Source organism: Lates calcarifer, linkage group LG15 (assembly GCF_001640805.2).
Source record: "Lates calcarifer isolate ASB-BC8 linkage group LG15, TLL_Latcal_v3, whole genome shotgun sequence".
Lineage (NCBI taxonomy): Eukaryota > Metazoa > Chordata > Actinopteri > Centropomidae > Lates > Lates calcarifer.
In genome coordinates, this window is record NC_066847.1 from 21,457,429 (window position 1) to 21,477,947 (window position 20,519).

Genomic DNA, 20,519 nt, shown 5'->3' on the forward strand with positions numbered 1-20,519 from the left:
CTGTTCTCCTTGCCCTTAAGATGTTCACAGTGTTATCTATGCGTCTGATCGACCCCAAAACACACAGTCATAAAGAAATATCTTCAGAGGAAGAACGAGTCCTGCAATAGACAGTATAGCGCCCACAGAGCCTTGATCTCAGCAGAACTGTGGCAAGTTCTCCAACATGGTGGGAACCACCCAACCTCCCAAGCACCGACTGTGTGCAAGTGTACATTTGTGCTGTTTTAAAGGCAAATAATAGGGTATTGATTTTATTCAGTTTTTTCTATTTGTTGAACTTTTTGTGAAGTTAAATAATAATCAAAACTATTCATGATATTATTTTTTGACAGGAGCCTATCCTTAGTTTATTTTTAGTGCCTGAAACATTTGCTCAGTTCTATTTCTTTTTATTCGTCAGCCACAATCAAATACAGACCAGGTTGTTTCAGTTTCGTTTAGTTTCACTTTTCACTGGGCTCTATTAGGCTCTCATTTCTCTCATTCTCTCTCCCCTTAATATTTCCATGCTTACTCAATAACAATGCAGTGATGTTTACAGCTTCATCTGTATATATTTTTAATCTACTAAGTCGCTGTTGATAGCCTGGACCCGCAGTGCGCTCCGGGGTTCGCGCCAGCTGTGCTCCCACATCATGTGATGTTGTTGAACACAGCAGCCACAGCCAGAAAGACACTGTGAGGATCAGTGTGGAATAAAAGGTATAACCTAAAGACATGTTTACAATCCTTCCAGCGGATCAGATTGCCAGTCTTACTGTAATTTACAGGTCGGCCAAACTAAGACACTGTCCGAGGGGCTCGGGTTTTCGTGGTCATTTGTGCTTCTGATCTCTCCTCCAACTCTTGGCTAACTATGTGAGCTCATGTTAGCTCGATAGTACCAACATTCACCCAGGCTGAAGCTGGGGCGCAGCAGCAGCAGCGGAGCCACTGATCCGACGATCATTTCCGACAGCTCCGTATGGATTTGACGTCGGCATACATTGTTGCTTGATGTTTTACAAAGGGTCGATTACCAGTGATTTCGAAGATGGGGGAACCTTGTGACCTTAAGCACTTCGTAAAGTGAGTATCTCGTGAGCCGATGATTTTTACTGAGATTTACGTCAGTTCTGGTAAAAACCATCTTACTACATACAAGACAAAACATCATTAGCTAACATGCTAGTAATGCCGGGTGGCCAGACTCGAGTGTATGGGTCTATTACATCCTAAAACGGAAACGCATATCAAACCCTTCCTGCGTATTCGTAAAATTGGAAAAGTAACAAGCCCCCATAAGTTAGGAAAACCGAATTACCAAGACTTAACACACTCGGTACATATCAGAGATCGATAAGCAAAATATAAGTTACCAGCAGTAGCGTTAGCCTATTGGTAGTTACATCAGTTGGCTAACCTAGCTAGCATTAGCCGCTGATGCTAGTGGAGTCCTCAGCTAGCCGCGTTCGTTTATACCAACAAATGCGATTGTTTACCTCAGCTATGCAGCCGAAAACATATCAAACATCATACTGTGCGCTTTAACAAACTTAGGATTCTTGTCTAGTCAACATTAATAGCACAAATTATAAACAACCTAACACGAGCTAACGCTATTTTTAAATATGGCCCACCAAAGCTCTCTGTTAGTGTTAGCTTGCCCAAGTTAGCTTAGCTGGTTCTGATATTTTTTTATAAACCGGCGTCACAGTCGAATAGCTACGTTCATCCCGGTTTACCTGCCTGCTTACTACTTACGTATATATGTGTGTGTGCCGTGAGATTAGTTAACACACTGTGATTAAACATTTAACTAAACTGATAGGTTTACTGGACATTCTCCACTCGTCTTCATAGTGGGTAGATTCATCCATTTAAAGGCCATGTTTTGGCTACATCCACTCCTCCCGCACAGGCCATGCTTAAGTCAGTTTCCTAATTTGTTTCAGAGCAGTCACAGTTTGTTTTCATGAGAGTGTCGATGTGGTCTTTCACAGAAATGCTCATTGTGCAGGCATTCTTTGTTTTCTGTGGGCCATTTGCTTGCGCTTTACATGTCCCTTAATGAGATGCATGTCCACTTCTCGCCCTGCATCCATGTTTTTCATCTATCTTCGACCATGATAGCACTATTTATAAACCGCTGCTGAACGTAATCCTTTATTTTTGTTGTACAGCCCACCAAGCCGAGGAAAGGATAAATCTTTGTCTCAGAGCAGACACACTCATTAAGACGTGCAAAGGGTCCTTGCCACATTGCAAAGATAGATAACAGGAATCTTAGGAAGGGACGCTTGCAGAAGTCGTTGATACTCAACGGCTGAAAGCATGTGACATCATATATCATTTGACATGTCTACAAATCAATACAGTGTGTTTAGCACAAGCGCGTTATTAAACGCTATTTATGCTTAGTGTCAAAGTTGAAAGTTGATTGCATATGTAGGAATTCCCTTAGACACTGATGATGTCAAAATTGTGAAAATCGAGTAGCTGTAAGCTGTTGTGGACAAACGAGACTCAGTTCACTGCAACCCTATCTTTCTTTTTGTCAGGTGTGCCGTCACTTTGGAGGGCTCATTTCTCTGATTTGGATTATTCTTGGCCAGCAGCCTCTTCAGGCCTACTAATCCTAGACGAGTTTCTCAATGGACACACTGCTCAGGTCAGAGATCAGATATTAGACAGCACAAAATGCAACTCACAGTGTATATCTTGTAGAGGAGTTTGATACAAATTTGGAAATCATTTTAGTATGGTTACGAAGTTGTGCTTTGTTTTGGATGCAGTCTGTGCAGATCTTCCTTGCAGCTATTGACTGTTAAAACATTTTGAGACATCCCAAGCTCCAGGCTCTGTCTGTTATTTATACATTGGTAGTTATTTGACAATAAAAAATACCAGGTTTTCCTCTGCAAAGTTTTGTGCAGAATTTTTTTTAAATAGATATCAGAAAACATGTTGTCTTCACAAGCTTTTGTCCATTTGTGTATTTATTTATGTCATGCCAGTGAATATATAAGTTGTCTTCTGTGCAGTGCAGCAACAGATACAGTATACAGTACATTAGTGCCTATGGCAGTAGTATACTACAGTAGAGAAGCCTCTAAATAATAAGTGAAGATGTATAATTTAATTCTCTTGCATCAACAAAATGACTACATCAGCATAATGCTTGGTATTGGATATTACATATGGAATAATATTGCTATAAATGGTGTAAAAAAAAATTGCAGCATTGAGTGAAAAGTGTGAAGTTCTAGGTTTAGTAGGTCCAGCTCAATCTTTTGACTGTAGGCTGCTTGTTACAGCTAATACTGTTTAATAGCCTTGCAGAAGTGTCTCGTTTTGAAGGTCACACTGAAAAAGGAGAAAATTAAATCCTAAAGGATTATATGACCCAGTTATTGCCTAGCACCCATACAGAGCCTACCCTAAGGAAAATATGTGCACTTTAATAGGACAAAAAGAGGAACAAAAACCCAATTATTCATTTATTTTACATTTTGAATACTTAACATCTCTGTGCTTCTTTGATTTTGTCATTTGTTTGTTTGCCTACTTGTTTAAGGGACCCTCACAGATCATCTAGATATACACTGTTTTTGTTTTCAGTATGTTTGCAGTTTGTTTTTGTTAGTTTTGCTTACTTAAAGTCTTCTTATGTAGGTTTAAGGTCGGTGATAAATATGAATGAAATTAATATAACAGCAGTTCTCATGGTATCACAAAAAGAAGCTAAAGTCATGCTCATCCCATCTCACCAGCACAAAAGCTTCTGGGTTTTTTTTCCCATGAAATGCAAACTCTTCTCTGTCAGAAAAACTTAATTGCATGGACCTTACAATTTTGACAATCAAACCTGTAAACCTAACCTTAGACCCCACTCATCAGAAATATCATAAACGTTCAGGATTTGTTATAAAGACATTCATGTGTGGGGAAAAAACAGTTGTGCAGTCAAGTTTATCTCAGAACTTCTCAGTTCTATGCCTTCAAGTTTCCTTTTGTGCAACATTACTCCAAGTACACACACACACATATGTATCAATGTATGTGTGTATTTCCCACTTCACAGGAGCTATAGCAGGTCTGTTTGTTATCATGATATTGTTTAGAAACACCATGGTGGGCATTATGTAATTTTGAGCAAAAACAATATTGTTACATTTTTGTGGAGAATACTGATTTTTACCACCAACATGAGGCAACATAAAAAGTTCACAATGAAAAGGAACGATGCAGTTATTCTTCTGTTTAGATAAAGATAAAAGACTGTTTTCATTTATTCTGTTGTGAAGTTACTGTGGCCACCTACTCCCTCCTTCCAGTTACTCAAACCATCCACTCTCTGCTTTAAAAAACTGTACGTCTAACATTTATTGGCCAGTGAATTTGATAGGACAGGAGTACCTTCTATCATTTACCTTCCATTTCAGTCCATTACTTTGAGTCACTGTCATTGTGCCAAGTTGTGCAAGTAGCCTAGACACATACAATGACATGACTGCTATGTCTGTTTTGTTGCGTATCAGTCAATCCCCCAATTTCCTGTCATTCTCTATAGATTTCCATGAAAATAACAAAAGTGGTTTAGATGAAATGGTTGAGGTAATTTTAAAATGTACTCTATATGTGAGTGTTTTCTCAAGCATTCTTATCCTTAGTTTAAATGGCCTTTTGCATTTCAAGATTTGGGAAAATAGAATTACAAGGTTATCTTGAGAATTTTGGTTTCTCTTATCCCCCCAGATCAGCAAATTGTTATATAGTTCTACATGAACTGTGCAAATTGATTTCTGTCTTTCCTCTCTTTCATGTCCTCATGGTGTCCTTATGTAACCACAGAGAGGAGGGGAGTGGTGCCTCAGTAAGTTTTCACATAAAGTTAATGAGCATTTTAGTAATCTTTTCTGTGATACAACTTCTATGTCTAATTGCATGCTTAAAAAAAAACCTCAGGTCACAGATTTGTGTTTTTCTTGTATTATAGGTCAAGGTTGAGGGCCTATCTAAGGCAGCTCTAATCAAAAGCCTGTCTCCCAGAGTGATGCTGTCCAACCATTTCTTGCATAAAGGGACCAAGACGAAGGTCAACCTGGAGGATCAGAGTCGTCAGAAAGTGTCCTTCAGCTTCGCACAGACCAAGAAGCCACTGCAGAGCCTGTTCTTCATCCCTGCCAGCCCTGAAAAGTCTGTCGCTGAACCTCAGGCTGCCTCGTCACAGTCAACCTCAGACAAAGGAGGGCAGAGTACAGACAGCAAAACTGAACAGACGCCCATGGTGCCAACATCAATAGCAGAGACACCTTCTCAAACAGTCTCTTCAGCCACTAAACCGAAACCGGACCTAGCAAAGATTCACTTCAAAAAGCAAATTCTCAGTGTTTCTGTCACTGAAGAGAAACCAACATCTGTTATGCCAGAGGAGCAGCTCTCCTCTGAATTGCAGGTTTTGCAGAAATCAACAAGTAATAGTGCAACTGAATTCCCAACACCCCAGCCTCAGAATGTTGTCAGTGTCTGCCCGTCTGAGAATGCTCACATCGAAACCTCTGAGACAAGGGTAACCCCAAGCCTCAAGAAGCCAGTTGCTTCCTCAGGAAAAGATGGCGAGACTTCCAGCAGTACAGAGCAGGATAATAAGGTATACAAAAGGAAAACCCGGTCCCACTCTGATAGTGCTCCTCCTGGCTCAGAATCTGATGGAGATTCTGTCCATATTTCTTCCATTCGCAAATCAGTTGACTCCAAAAGTAAAACAAACACTGACAGCAGAAGTAAAGAGGTAAAAAAGTCTTCCTCTAGTTCACATTTGGAGGAAAAGGAAAAAAGTTCTTCTAAGCGGTCAGAGAATCATGAAAGGTCTTCTAGTTACTCCAAATCAGAACGCGATTCTAGACACACATCATCACGCTCGGCTCGATCAGACAAGGATTATAGAAGGTCCAGGTCAAGATCACGGTCTCGATCAAGAGCATCTCGAACCAGTTCCTCTCATTCTAGGTCAGAGAGGTCCAGAGGTGACAGAGGATCGCGCTCTGAAAGGTCATATTACCATGATTCTGACCGGAGATCACACAGGAGTTCTCCACGCAGAGAGAGAAGACGTTCTCGCTCTCGCACTGACAGAACTCGGGATAGTTCTGATTCTGAGGATGACCATAGGAAGACACGGACAAGGACAAGTGATTCCAGTAGATCGTCTGTCCATCCAAGCTCACATAAAGAGTCAAAATCATCTTACTCAAAATCTGAGAAAGTCTCTAAATCTGTAGATTCCCCTCACTCTTTAGAGTTCGATAAAAGAACACAATCATCAAAGTCTGAAAGGACTTCAAAACGATTATCAGACTCTGATTCGCAGCGCAAGTGCTCTCCTGATCTGAACTCCAGTTACCGTAAATCTAGTACGCATCACAAGTCTGAGACCAACAGCAAATCCTCTTCTTCCAGTATGCATACCCATTCTCAAACATATGAAAAATGCCAAAAAAGCAGCTCCAGTGACTCTGAGGCAGATCATAAGGGAAAATCACAGGGCTCTGACAAAAGCTCTGGCTCGGAGGAGAGGAGTAAAGACTCCTTTAAGAAAACCAGTAGGCCGGACTCCAAACAGATGACCCCCTCTAGATCGTCTGTGAAAACCACTGGACATGATAGACAATCAGATGACATGTTTTACAGCTCCAGCAAAGCACCGTCATGTGCAACCACCACAGAACTTTGTTCTTGGAGTGAAAAATTAAAATCTGATTCCCATCAAGATGGAAATGAGGATGTTGAGGAGATGGTTTCATGGACTGAAAAGGGTTTGCAAGAATCACTGTCCAAAAGAGCAAAAGAAACTAAGTCAGGTCTTGAAGTTGAGAATAAAAATACCTCCGCTATAACCTCAAGTGAAAGCCTAAAGCATGTAAATGTCGCCCTGGAAAACTTGACCAATGTGAAGGATAGCCTTTCTTCTGATAATCGACCACATATGAATTCAAATGCAGCTGTCTTAAATTCAAGCAGTAGTAATGACAGTATGGTGTCCAGCCTGGACAAGAAAGTCAGTGATCATTCACCACGGCCAAAGTCTGGACCTGATGCAGCAGATACATCTGTCACACATGATATCCGGCAGAACACTAAACCAGAAATTGTTGAGCTGAATGAAGTCGATAAGCAGTCTGACACAAGTGTGCCGCTCAAATTGGAGTCATCGTGTATTGAATCTGAGAACCAGCGGTCATGTGGGCAGCAAAGTATGGATACTGTTAAAAAGAGCTGCAGTACTACCAAAAAGTCCCGGTGGGATATTGTTGGGCAGGATGCCTCAGAGAGTGATAATTCACAGAGGACACTCAGTACAGAGAGCAAGCCTACTGTGAAAAAAGTGATCTCTGTCAAAAAAATAGAGTTTTCTAAAGACAATATCCAACAAGACTCTGATATTAAAGATAATATTGAACAAGAAGCTGAAACACATTCCACACTGGTAAAGCAGACTGAGATCTCTAAGCAGGAGTTCGGCTCAGATAGCACATCCATGATCGATAAATGCAAAGACCAAAGTGAGCCTTCACAAGCAAGCACCAGCATTGACCACTGTGACTTAAAACTGACTGTTTCTCAAAAAGCAAACACGGATGAGCCGTTGCACATAAATGATACATTGCAGGTTGATACAGCTGCAAAGCTTAAGAGCTGGAATGAAGGTGATCACGATGAAAAATCAAAGGACAGCGATCACAAAAGCAAACTGAGTAAGAGCACATCGCTTCATCAGGATGCATTTGGAGGACAGAGTGAGGCCAGTGATAGTGACAACTCGGAGTATGACTCCGATTGCGGCGAGGCTATAAAACGATTGCACTCTGTGGTGGTGGTGCCAAAGAATTCTTCCCTAACAATGGATACACAGGACAAGGGAGCTTCCTGCAGTCCTATGAATATTTCAGAACTGCACAATGCTAATATAGCAGCTGACATGAGTACCTATGATGTCCCAAATCAAGTCAGCTCTCAGCAAAGGCAGGGGAGTCCTTTCATTGCATTTGGGGAGACCATTGGTCCATGTGCTGGTGCAAATGATGCATCCAATAGCGGTATGTTGTGTCAGTCCCAGAGCAATATGATTGATAGCACCAGTCACTCTGAGGGTTCCAGTTCTGTCAGTGCTCTGCCTTACATGGCTAGTCATGTCAGTGCCCATAGAAGTGCCACAGATCCTGCCAACAGCCTTGATAATTCCAGACAGTGTGAGCAAGGGCAGCATACCACAAGCAGCAGAGATGAGCGGATGTATCCCCAATACCAACCTAACAATTTCTCAAATTCTGACAATATCAGTGACAAACATGGATTCACCATAGGTTGGGATTTTTCGCAACCAGAGCAGCCAAGTAGTACATACCAGCAGCCTGATAGCAGTCATGGGCCACAGTTACCAAACACTAAACTGATGGGAACCTCTCCCAAGGGGCAGGAGCACAGGCACAGTAATGCTTCCTGGAACCATCAATCCCCAAACATGCAGACTAGCAGAAAAACCTACCTCCATGCACATGAACATTATCAGGATTCTGCAGGTGAAATCCATCCCGATTCTCTAACTAATGACCACGAAGACTACAGTGGGGATAAAAATATTAGCAAAACAGCTCTTGAATGGAGTGGACCTAACACTCCAGGGTCATCAAGCTTTGTACAAGGTCATGAAATAAGCAGCAACAGCCGGGGCTCTGCTGTGCCTGACCCCCCTAGAGAAGACAGTTTTAGACCCCACAGAAGCAGGGGCCCTCCCAAGAAAAGGCGACCAGAGATTGAGTCAGATTCAGACAATGAGGCAGAGGCTGGGCCAGCAGGCAAAAGGGAGCGTCAAGGAGATACTTATGTCTCTAAGGAAAATCTTGTCAAAGCTGAGGTGCACCGTCCATCACTTAATCTGCAGGACTTCCAAGACGCCAATAAATGGAAAGATCTGGCCAAGTCTAAAAAGATGCCCCCTTACTTTGACTTGATTGAGGAAAACCTCTACTTAACTGAAAGGTAATGTGTTATCCAGCCAGATTGACACAATATCCAAATAAGTTCAAGCAACGAATAACCTCATAATAAAACATTTAATTACTTTCGGGTTTGAGGTTTGAAAGTTTTGAAATGTTGTTTGCAGAAAGAAGAGCAAATCTCATCGAGATATCAAGAGGATGCAGTGTGAGTGCCCTGTGCTGCCCAGAGAGGAGCGCTCAAGGGGAGTATTAGCATGCGGGGAAGATTGTTTAAACCGGCTGCTGATGATTGAGTGGTAAGTTGATTATTACTGAGAAAGGTCTGTCACAAAATGTAAGAGGTTTTCTGGGTTAAAGTGGAAATACAAGCAACACATTGTTTATCATTTATACTAAACAAATTACACAAGACAGGTAGGCAAATACTATTGGTATACTGCTTTATCTCATTTTTGACACCTTGACAAATCATATTAGTTGCTAGTAATCTAGTAGCATGGTGCTATTGATAAGAAATATACCATGCTGTTTATCATTCAAATTTTGCAAATTCTGTCCACAGTTACTTCAGATGTGTAGGAGCCTGACCATACCATTCCCTTACTTTTTATGTCTTCAACTTTTTCCCCTCTCCAGCTCATCACGGTGCCTGAATGGAGTCTACTGCTCTAATAGACGCTTTCAGATGAAACAACATGCAGACTTTGAGGTTATCCTCACAGAAGACAAAGGCTGGGGACTACGAGCAGCTAAAGACTTGGCTCCGTAAGCCTTTTTAAATTTTCAGTACAACATTTTTGAATGTTTTTCTGCCATTTAAAAGGAAATGGTTCACAAAAGTAGTAGTTTTTGTGGAGTTGGCCACCTACTGTGTTGGGTTACTTTAAACACTTAATAAAGGTGTTTATGTTGTTTCCATCCTTTCCATCTAAAACAAAATATGAGCCATTTGACCAAGTTAATGTTCTTAAATGTGGTTGAAAAAACAGACAGGATGATTGACAAACCATTTTGTTTTTGTCGCTGCCTCAGAAACACCTTTGTATTGGAATACTGTGGGGAGGTGTTGGACCACAAGGAGTTCAAAACAAGAGTGAAAGAATATGCTCGGAATAAGAACATCCATTACTACTTCATGTCTCTAAAAAATAATGAGGTAAGAAATTATATAACACATTGCAATTAATGTTAATATTTAAATTGAAGTGTGGTATAGTGATTCAGGTGAAGTGACTCACAGAAATACTTGACATTGCGGTATGTTTCTTCAGATCATTGATGCAACGCTGAAGGGTAATTGCTCTCGGTTTATGAACCATAGCTGTGAGCCCAACTGTGAGACTCAAAAGGTACAGTCGCAAAAGAAAGCACTGATAATACTTTTTCAGGTTACCCTGTTGAAAGCTGAATAACCCAATGATCGTTTTTCATATCATTTCAGTGGACTGTCAATGGCCAGCTTAGAGTTGGGTTCTTCACCACCAAGGCTGTCACTGCAGGAACTGAACTGACATTTGATTACCAGTTCCAGAGATACGGGTACTGTTTCTTTGCAGTTATGTTTTTTTCCCTGGCTTGTATTTTGTGCAGTCTATGCTTTTGTTTTGTTGTTTAAAAGCATTTAACACATGTATATATGTACTATATGTTTCCATATTTAGGGTCATAAAGATGGGTTATTTAACCTTTAAACTGTTTTTTTGTAATCTGGGTGATTACACCTTTTGTTTTATTTAACCCTCCAGCAAAGAAGCACAGAAATGCTTCTGTGGTGCACCCAGCTGCAGAGGCTTCCTGGGTGGAGAGAACAGAGTCAGTGTTCGAGCAGCTGGAGGGAGGATGAAGAAAGACCGCAGTCGAAAGAGTGCTCTCACTACGGTCAGTCCTTTCAGTCATATTTGAAAGTCCTTCTGTCAGATGTTTGACATGCCTTAGATAGCTGCCTGGACAACAATTATTTGCAAAGGACAGAAAATTGCTCCACAGTTACGTATAGTGGAGATAGTGTTTCTGTATAACTCTAGTTTGTATTGGAGTCAGATCTAACTGGTGCAATGCATAAATAATATGTTTAAAACACAAACGATGGGATATGGTAGAAATGCAAAATTACAGCTACATTGTACATTACAAGCTGCTAGAACCTAGTGACATTTTTGACTTTTTAAATATGAGTCATAATGCACCCCATAATGACTGACCTTCCTTGGTATATAATGGTATATATTGGTTTATTGTAATTGGTAGTCACCTGGCTGCACATAATGGTAATGCAGTTAAACCTGGCTAATCATTACAACAGTAACTTAATGAATCCGCTTATATTACCACGCCATTACCATTAGTCATTTGCCATAATGCTTTTAGTAGTAAATTGTATTAATACATGCCAAAATGTCTCCTCAGGCAAATATGTTTACAGTATTATAAATGATAACCTCATATTGTGCTTCCGCAGGTTGATGAGGAACTGGAGGCATTATTGGAGAATGGAGAAGGCCTGTATGATGAGAAACAGGTGGTGTCTCTCTGCAGACTAATGGTTCGAGTGGAAACCATGGAGCAGAAACTCATCTGTCTCAAGCTCATACAAGTACGACCTGAGCTATTAATGACTATTTTTACAAAGTTGTTTGTCTGTTTTACGTTTATAATTCGGCTAGAATGTTGAGATATTAGTTGTTATTATCTTTTGCAGTTGGTAATGTGTTTGTGTTACACAGGATACTCAAAATCCATCATGCCTGAAGCAGTTCCTGGATCATCATGGATTGTCTTTGCTGTGGATCTTCATGGTGGAGCTTTCTGAAGCTAAAGGCAACAGTGCCAATAACATTAAACTGCAGCTAGAGGTGAAATTTGCCATTGATTTTTTTGCATTTAAAAAAATACATGATGCGGTCGCAGTCCCTTCTTTTGATTTTAAAACCCTCAAAGCTTATATGGTCCTATATGGAGCTATTAGGTGTTTGATCACTAATAATATATTTTGTTTACAGATTATGAAGACCCTGGCTGTGCTGCCCATCTCAACTAAGAACATGTTGGAAGAGAGCAGAGTCCTGACCTTCATTCAGCGATGGGCCCAAACAAAAACACTCCCTCACCCTGCTGAGATGGACGGCTACTCCAGTGAGAACACCTCCCGTGCTCAGACACCACTCAACACTCCTGATGGTTCCTCGACCAAACTGGGACCAGAATTGGATGGTGACACCTCCAAACCTGCTGTGTACCGTCGCCTTAAAATCATCAGTGAAAACAGTCTGGACAGTGCACTCTCTGACGCTAGCAAAGCATCTGATGGGAAGGAGGAGGAGGACGATGACGATGATGAGGAAGAAGACGAATCCTCGCATGCAGGACTCCCTGAGGGCAAACAGACGAAGGCAGACCCAGTGTGTGAAACTGCAGATCCAATGAAAGATGCAATAGAAGAGTCAGGGAAAGAGGTCAAAGAGGAGAAACTGGAAGAGGCAGGCATGAGTTCAAGCAGTCAGGACCAAGACCAAACAGAGGAGGTGAAAGACAAAATGGAGTTGGATTTGGAGAAGAAGGATGTTGAGATGAAAGAGGACTCAAGTGAGAGTCCTAAAGATGAACTCGAGGAGTCAAAGGAGACTAGTGAGGAGCAGGAGAGTATGGAGGAGCACAACAGTCTGGCAGTGACAGAAAAGGCTGAACTGGAAAGTGACCAGCCTGCTGTTAAAGTCCTTGAGCCAGAGAATCAGCCCATTCAAACAGATGTTGCTGATCTGTCTCCTGAGCAGCCTTCAGAGCAGATGGAAGTCCAGGCAGAGACACAAGAGGCTGAGAAATCTCCTCTTGGCAGCGAGGTGCAACCTGGTGAATCTAACACTGAAGCTCCCCCAAGCTCTGAGATCCCAGAAGCCAGTATGCCCTCTGAGGTCACAGCAGCCCCTGCAGACCCATCACTGATAGGAACTCCTTCTCAGGATGAAGAGGAAGGAGTCTCAGATGTGGAAAGTGAGAGGAGCCAGGAGCCCCAGGTCACTGCTTTGGACATTAGTGGCATGGCTGCAAGGCTACTTGAAAGCTGGAAAGATCTGAAGGTGAGACATGCTAAAAAATATAAGTAGAAATGTTAGGTATCACCCCTTTTCTGTTTGTAATCTGTTTGCATGCTATTGTATTCTGAAGTTTGAAAGTCAAAGTTGTGCTCATCCTTTCAGGAGGTGTACAGAATACCAAAGAAGAGTCAGGTGGAAAAGGAAGCAAATGGTAAGTTAGTCCAATGCTACTTTTCAGCATAGATTTTTTTTCCTTATTATTTTGACTGATTGGATTTTCTCACAGATCGCAGCCGAGATCGAGAGACCGCTTTGACACCACGCACCGCTTCTGGTAGCCGAGAACGTGAAAGGGAGCGAGAGAAGGAGAGGGAACGCGACAGAGACAGAGATTATGACAGAGACAGAGATCGAGACTGGGACAGGGACAGGGACAGGGACAGAGACAGAGATCGTGATCGAGACCGTGATCGAGTCTCTGACAAAACACCACGCCCTGAGAGACGGAGGAGACGCTCTGTGTCACCACCCTCATCCTACGAAAGGAGCAGCCGACGCACAGAGGAACGGTAAGAATTCTCCTCACTGTGGGAAACTGTGGAGTGTCTTCCATACGCAGTGAATACTTTTGTATATGTACCATATATAGTAAGTTTTGCCATTCAACCGTGGTCTTGTTCTCTGAATTTTTAAGGTTTGACCCATCTAACAGTAACAAGACACCAAGGGGAGTTGGTGGCAAGGAGCGCAACAAGTTGTCCACAGAGGAACGCAGAAAGCTGTTTGAGCAGGAGGTTGCTCAGCGGGAGGCACAGAAACAACAGCAGCTTCAACAGCAGCAGCAGCAGCAGCTTCAAACTATGGCTTATGACCCTGCGATGGCCTATGCTTCCAGCCCTGGCTTCATCACCTACCCCCCTGGATATCCCATCCAGACCTTTGTTGATCCCTCCAACCCCAATGCAGGCAAAGTACTGCTCCCAACCCCTTCAGTTGAACCCACTCTTAACTATGAACAGACTCCTCCTCAGCGTCTCATCTCAGACCTGGGACTTCCCTCTCCATCCTCCACTTCCCAAGCCGCTCCAGTCTCTAGTCTCTCTCAGCATATCACCACCACCAACCTCACCACTGGAAACCCCCAGCAGTATGCCCAGCCAACTGTAGCAACCCAGGACGCAGGTGTAGCTGTGCTTTCTGTACCGGCCCAGACGGCCCCTCAGGTACAGAGCCAGCAGAGCTACACCACTCTCTGGGACCCCACCACTCAGCAGGCTGTGACTGTGCAGACCCAGCCTGCACAGCAGTATGCCACAGCTCCAGCGCAGGCCCAGACACAGACAGCTATCTATTACCAGGGCCAGCCATGCCAAACCATCTACAGTATCCCCACCGCCTACCCTCAGGCTAACACTCCAGTCATACAGGTGGGCCAGATATCCTCTGTGGATTATACTGTACATATTTTCTACAGTAAACAGTGTTGAAAAGCATAGATGGATTTTGAATTTAGTAAAATTGTATTACCATTCAACCAAATCATAAGATATAATGAAGCTAAATTGGTAAGGCAGATTGAGGCTTGTTATGTTTGTTTTTTTTTCCCCTACCTGTCTGATCCGATTGCACTTTGTGTTTGTGAAGGCATACACTGAACCCACAGCCAGCTACCTGCATGGCCAGCCAGTGTATCCTGGCCATCAACAGGGAGTGGTGGTGCAGCAGGGAAGCACAGTCACCACCATTGTCACATCCCAGACTGTGCAACAGGTAACACATACATGCCCCATCCAGTTCTCTGATTGATAATTTTAGAATGTCTATAAAATTGTGTCCTTACCTCTGTAATGTGAGATATTATCCAGTTCAAACAGGATAATGGGGCAAAACACAGTGAGGGATATTTTAAACTTGTTCCCACCAGGATATCGGAGAAGAAGAGTAAGGTAGTTTTAATTTAATAAGAGGGGCAGCAGTGTAAGATTGCTTTAAATATGTAATGGGTTTTATCAAGGTTTTATATGGGATTCATATTTTTTGACAGCATGAGGTTGCATTAAAGATTATCATATATACTTCTTTAAAGACTTAACTTTTTAGGAACTTACAGTTTCAAAGAATTTTTGATATCTTTACAAATCCCATACTTTGCCACGAGGTTTCAAGGCGATCATCTGTCTCAGTGTGGCCACAAGGGGGTAGTATGCATCTAAATTATGCTGTGTTCATCCAAGACCTGTCTCATACAATGACAAAGTACCTTTTAAGATGTGACTTCAGATGGAATGAATAAAAGATAAGGCTCAGTAGGACCCATTTGTAAATGACATGCTCTTATGACTTGAAACTACAATCATCAAACATGAATTGGGTTTTAAATTGCATAGATTTGCTGCTTATGCGTCTTCTCTATCTCTTCCCCTCTCCAGGAAATGATTGTACCCAACAATGTGATCGACCTGCCACCTCCCTCACCCCCCAAACCCAAAACCATCGTCCTACCTCCCAACTGGAAAGTGGCTCGGGACCCTGAGGGCAAGATCTACTACTACCATGTTGTCACAAGGTTGGTGAAGTAGTTTGTCTAAATACTGTGTGTTTGTGCCTCTAGAGAGCCCCTGCATGTGTTTCTGCATCACATTACCTCCCTCTGTACATCAGGCAAACACAGTGGGACCCTCCAACCTGGGAAGGAAGTAGCGACAACACTAGCGTGGACCATGAATCTGAGATGGACCTGGGAACTCCTACTTATGATGAGAATCCTTCCAAGGTGAGCTTTTAGCAGTGATTGGTTTCAGAGTCTTAGGAAACTTAAAACCTGCGCAGTCATTGTGTGCTCGAAGCAAAATAGTGAAGAGAAACTATTCACTGTTCCTTCATTTGACAATAAAGAAGAGTCATCTTCACTTTTTTGTCTGGTTCCCAGAAAGTTTGTGCTTGGATGCAAAACATGATTATAGTGTTTGTTCCTTGAAGTAATTGAAGATGCTGCACTAGTGATTACTTTCAGCTGTGTCTCAAGGGGGGTGGAAAAAAAAAAAAAACAACATATTCAGTGAGTGTTAGGTTCTCGCCGATGACTCCTCCTTGCAAAATGGCCTCATCAGAATCTACATGGAGACTTGAGATTTGAATAGAGAATCCACTCACCCCACCCCCTGCTCAGCTGTCTGTCCCTTAGCCTCAAGGCCATACAGGGAGGGGGTGGCTTTGCTCATCTCCTCTTCCTCTGCCTCGTTTGTTTTCCCTCTTCAGTTTCATCCTAACTTTGAGGATAATGAAAACCATCTGGAAGACCTAGCATTCATTTATTTGCGGTTTCTTTTATTATAGTCTAACTACGTAAGTGTCCCCTTTGTCTCTTTTAAGAAGATGTAACAGAGTTAAAAAAGTAAAAAGAAAAAAAAAACATCAAAATTGAAATGGAGAGATCCATGTTTTTATACTGAGTTCTGCCAAGAACAGCTACAAGGTCATGGACCATTTCCCAGCATGTGTTTAGACAGTGGTGATGTTCATGTCCAGCATTTGAAACTATGACACATGCTTTGCACTTGTACACCATTCAGTTTCACTGTTCCTGTTTTTTTGTCCTTGGCGCTGTGTGTGTGTGTGTGTGTGTGTGTGTGTGTGTGTGTGTGTGTGTGTGTGTGTGTGTGTGTGTGTGTGTGTGTGAAAATCCTTGGTGCTTGCTTTTGATCCTCACCACTTTGTTGTGGGTGTAGCCAGTCAGCTGTTGCTTGCTTGCCTTTGTTGTTGAAGGCTGAAGCCAGAGAGGCAGCATCCTGGCAGGATATCCCTACTTTCTGTCAAGTAGTTGGTGAGCAGGTGCTGTTTGATGCCCCTCTGACCTTGATAGCTACTGTTCTGCAGCCAGTTGCTATGTTTGATTGAGCTGGTGCACAGATGGGGACAATTGTGTTTACAATTACAGAAAATTACTCTGCTGGATTATGTGTGTGTGACATGGTAATGCTGTCTTCCACTACAGCTAAGGAAAAGTCTCACGAAGAGATGAAAGAAGTCGAATTGTATAGGATTGTCCAAGACACGTTATCCTTCCAAAGCCATGGGTTTAATGTGAAACAAATTATATTTGTTTGCAAACAAGCATTTTAATCAAATCATTCCTCTCTGCTATTATGTTGTTACAGTTCTCTACAAAAACAGCTGAAGCTGACACTTCCAGTGAACTAGCTAAAAAGAGTAAAGAGACATTTCGCAAAGAGGTGAGTCTGCAAATATTCTTCTCAACAATGTTATTTAACTCCAGATAGACTTATGCGCCTTTGCCTATGTTGAAATGAATGTCTTCTATCCACCCACACAAATCTTAATTTGTTTTGATATTTTCCTCTCTTTACATGTCTTTTTTTGTTCGTGTGTTTTACTCAGATGTCCCAGTTCATCGTGCAATGTTTAAATCCTTATCGGAAGCCAGACTGCAAATTGGGACGCATCAGCAACACGGAAGACTTTAAACACCTAGCTAGAAAGGTACGATTAAATAATAAGATATTTATACACACGGTTAGTATTTCCATTAATCTCTGAGAAGCTTTCAACCTTTCTTTGGCCTCTGCGTGGTCAGAGCACAATGAAAGCACTGGTCAGCTTTTAACTTAAAAGGAAACATTTTCAAAGTTTCCCTCAAACCAGAACTAAATAGTTGAGCTCCCACGATTTCTGTCTCCAGCCAAATGTTTTTGTATTCTGCCTCTGCGAGAGACTAAGAACATATTGTACATGTAAACTATTATCTGCCTCTCTTTTGTTTTACTCATTCCTTTCTAAAAGCTCTTTGCAAACCAGCATTTCTTCAAAGAGCAGCATTCTTTTTTCTATGGTTCCCAGTGGGTCCATGGATTGTGTATGTGTGGACTGGTTTTGCACTCAGTGCCACTCGGACATGCCAGGACTCTGAGGACATGGGCACAATAAACAGAAAGAAGAGCTGGGGTTCACTCATTTAGAGATCGCATTTTACTGTCTCAAATTATAAAGGGCAAAGTCACTAAAAGAGAATTAACCATCCAACCACTCAACCACAACTTAGATATACATTGTAATTATATCATTTACTGTAGTCTGGTGACAAGAAACATGTCTAACTCTTTCCTCATCTCTGCTCTATCTTCTAGCTAACTCACGGAGTTATGAACAAGGAGCTGAAAGCTTGCAAGAATCCTGAGGACCTTGAGTGTAACGAGAATGTGAAGCACAAGACCAAGGAGTACATCAAGAAGTACATGCAGAGATTCGGCTCCGTGTACAGGCCAAAGGAAGACACAGAGGTGTACTAGCCTCAGCGGCCACAGATGTTACACTTGCTCTGCGTTGACACAGGAGAAGCACAGATTTGCCTTCCCATTCACTCCTTCATGTATGAACTGGCCAGCGTGAACAGTGAAGTAGTTTCTTACCTGTATTTATGGCTAAGAATTGCACTGCTGCCCAAGGAGCCCTCCAGGCCCTGTGGATCATGGAGGAGCCCTGTTCTACTAGAGACAGTCAGAGACTCGAGCGCTGCTGAACGACTTGAGACTCCAGGTACAGTGTCCTCAAAGGATGACACTGAGGGGTGCTACAGAGACTAATGTTCTCACTGACTATTTGATTTTTAGCATTTTTTTCCATTTGTGGCTCTTAAATGTTCCCGAGATGATCACCTCAATTCCACTTTTTAAAAATCATCTAGCCCTTAATGAGGATTACTCAATGGAATCAGCTTTGATATCATATACATTAAATTTCTTTGTTACTTCCCACTGTTTAAAAAAATGGATCAATGAGAGAACCTCCTTTTTCTTGTTTGCTTCAACACCCACTCCCCCCACCCGCCACTGACTCTGTATCTGGTGCTGCTTTTAACTGAGCTGTGGAGGTCCAAGCTTCCACTCCTCAAACCCTGCCTTCTTAACCACAGGACTTTGGAGCCTCTGTTGTTTTATGAATGCATGATGTAGACTGAGGTCAGAGTGGTATCCTTATGGAAATTCCTACATTTTCCATGTCTCCCACTTCAAGTAATACGCCCTCACCAGGACGAGCTTTTACTAACAATACACTTAGGGATCAGCCAGTGACGAGCAGGTAGGCGAAGGTGTTAGAGATTAATGTTTCCATGTCTTTTTTTTAAAAATCAATTTATGTATAATAATGGGAGCAGGGTCTGAATGCGATGTTTGATGTGCTGTTTAGCTGTGTGTCAGTTTTTCCTCATTTCCTGTCCAATTCCTCTCCCGACTTGAACCGCTCTGTTTCCTCTTCTCACAGGAATATTGCTGAAAATGAAGGTTGTAGCATTGCAGTTTTAACAGTTTGTAAACAGCTTGTGCATTCTGGCTCATTTTTTGTAGCACTGTCAGTCCTCGTTAGACGTTAGAGACATCCTCACTCCATAAAACTTGTCACATATTAATTTCCATAGGTTTTACAGCAGTCAAGATGGTCTCATTAGCAGTAGGTTACTGATTTGTTGCAGCCTATTAAATTGCATTAAACAAAGTTCCAACATATGTACATTGCTTTATATGTGAATATATTGAATAATAGTTTTGGGAACGTTTAAATAAGCAGACACTTTGTAAAAGGACTATCATTTCATGGTTAAAAGTGTAAATAATGTGTAAAATTACCAAAGCTGTAAACAGGAGACTAGGGTCAGGGAGCACAGTGAGCCCACCCATCCTAACCAGCTCAGCCCTCCTGATGCAGTGACCACATCAGCCTGTCAAACTTAGGACCCCACTGACTCACAGCCCCCTATTTTATTTCAGTGGTGGGGAGATTTTCATGTTTTCTTTCTTCTTTTTTTTTTTTTTTGTTATTTTTCTATGTACAAAGTAAGTTTCACCCTACTTTACTGTAAGTATTGTGTAAGCACATTGTCATACGAGTGTACAAACATTTTAAAAGATAATAAACTTTTTTGTAAAATTATATCCGTTTCCCTTCCATGCAGTTGAATTGCCGTCTCTTGGGTGTCAGTTAAATAGACTAGAACGGATCTAAGCAAATGTGACTGACCTCTGTGACATGATTAACTGCTGAGTGCACACCCAATCCAGTTTTAGATTGGCTCACTCCTCTAATAAGGGATGCACATGGCACGAATGCCACTGCAGCACACACGCGCAAAATTGAGCCAGATGTTTGGCCCCCGTAAAGGGAATCAAAGTGATCGACTGCCTTCATTAGAGACATTAAGCGAGCTCTAAATATGGAGACCTGTGACGAGTGGAGAGAGGCGCTGCTGTGCTTCCCCTTTCTCCTCGGTCCCAACCCCCCTCCCAGTGTATGCACATTCCGCAGTCCAATGCCTGTGTGCTCCAGACCGCAGTTAAGCAGTCCCGTCTGGAGTGTGTGACGGCATGTAATGTTGCCCTGGGCCATGCAAGATGCCTGCTCCCACTTAAAACTGAAGGCAAAGAGATCATTAACAGATCTGAGTTCAGAACAGAGTGGAAGTAGGAATCAGATTGTGCCTCTGAGAGAAAGA

General features: G+C 42.2%; 1 protein-coding gene across 2 annotated transcripts; it reads left to right on the forward strand.

Moving 5' to 3' along the window:
• The first annotated feature begins 390 nt into the window (after positions 1-390).
• setd2 (SET domain containing 2, histone lysine methyltransferase) lies at positions 391-19,960 on the forward strand. 2 transcript variants are annotated; one of them, XM_018689271.2, is made up of 22 exons: positions 392-1,071; positions 2,544-2,653; positions 4,837-4,858; positions 4,982-9,024; positions 9,149-9,280; positions 9,621-9,749; positions 10,017-10,140; positions 10,256-10,333; positions 10,426-10,523; positions 10,730-10,862; positions 11,443-11,577; positions 11,708-11,836; positions 11,984-13,057; positions 13,178-13,226; positions 13,302-13,584; positions 13,710-14,442; positions 14,660-14,785; positions 15,445-15,581; positions 15,677-15,788; positions 17,173-17,247; positions 17,414-17,515; positions 18,160-19,960. In XM_018689271.2, the coding sequence occupies exons 2-22, from the start codon at positions 2,637-2,639 to the stop codon at positions 18,319-18,321; spliced, it is 7,893 nt and encodes a 2,630-aa protein (XP_018544787.1). In that variant the 5' UTR covers positions 392-1,071; positions 2,544-2,636; the 3' UTR covers positions 18,322-19,960. The 2 variants fall into 2 exon arrangements, with proteins under 2 accessions (XP_018544780.1, XP_018544787.1); XM_018689264.2 differs by lacking the exon at positions 2,544-2,653 and having other exon boundaries at positions 391-1,071.
• The last annotated feature ends 559 nt before the right edge of the window (positions 19,961-20,519 follow it).

Bases quoted from the DNA above. Each gene is read 5' to 3' on its own strand.
- setd2 (XM_018689264.2), top strand. From the start codon at position 1,037: ATGGGGGAACCTTGTGACCTTAAGCACTTCGTAAA. The intron at 13,058-13,177 runs GTGAGACATGCT...TCATCCTTTCAG, and splicing joins AAAGCTGGAAAGATCTGAAG to GAGGTGTACAGAATACCAAA. The intron at 13,227-13,301 runs GTAAGTTAGTCC...ATTTTCTCACAG, and splicing joins GGTGGAAAAGGAAGCAAATG to ATCGCAGCCGAGATCGAGAG.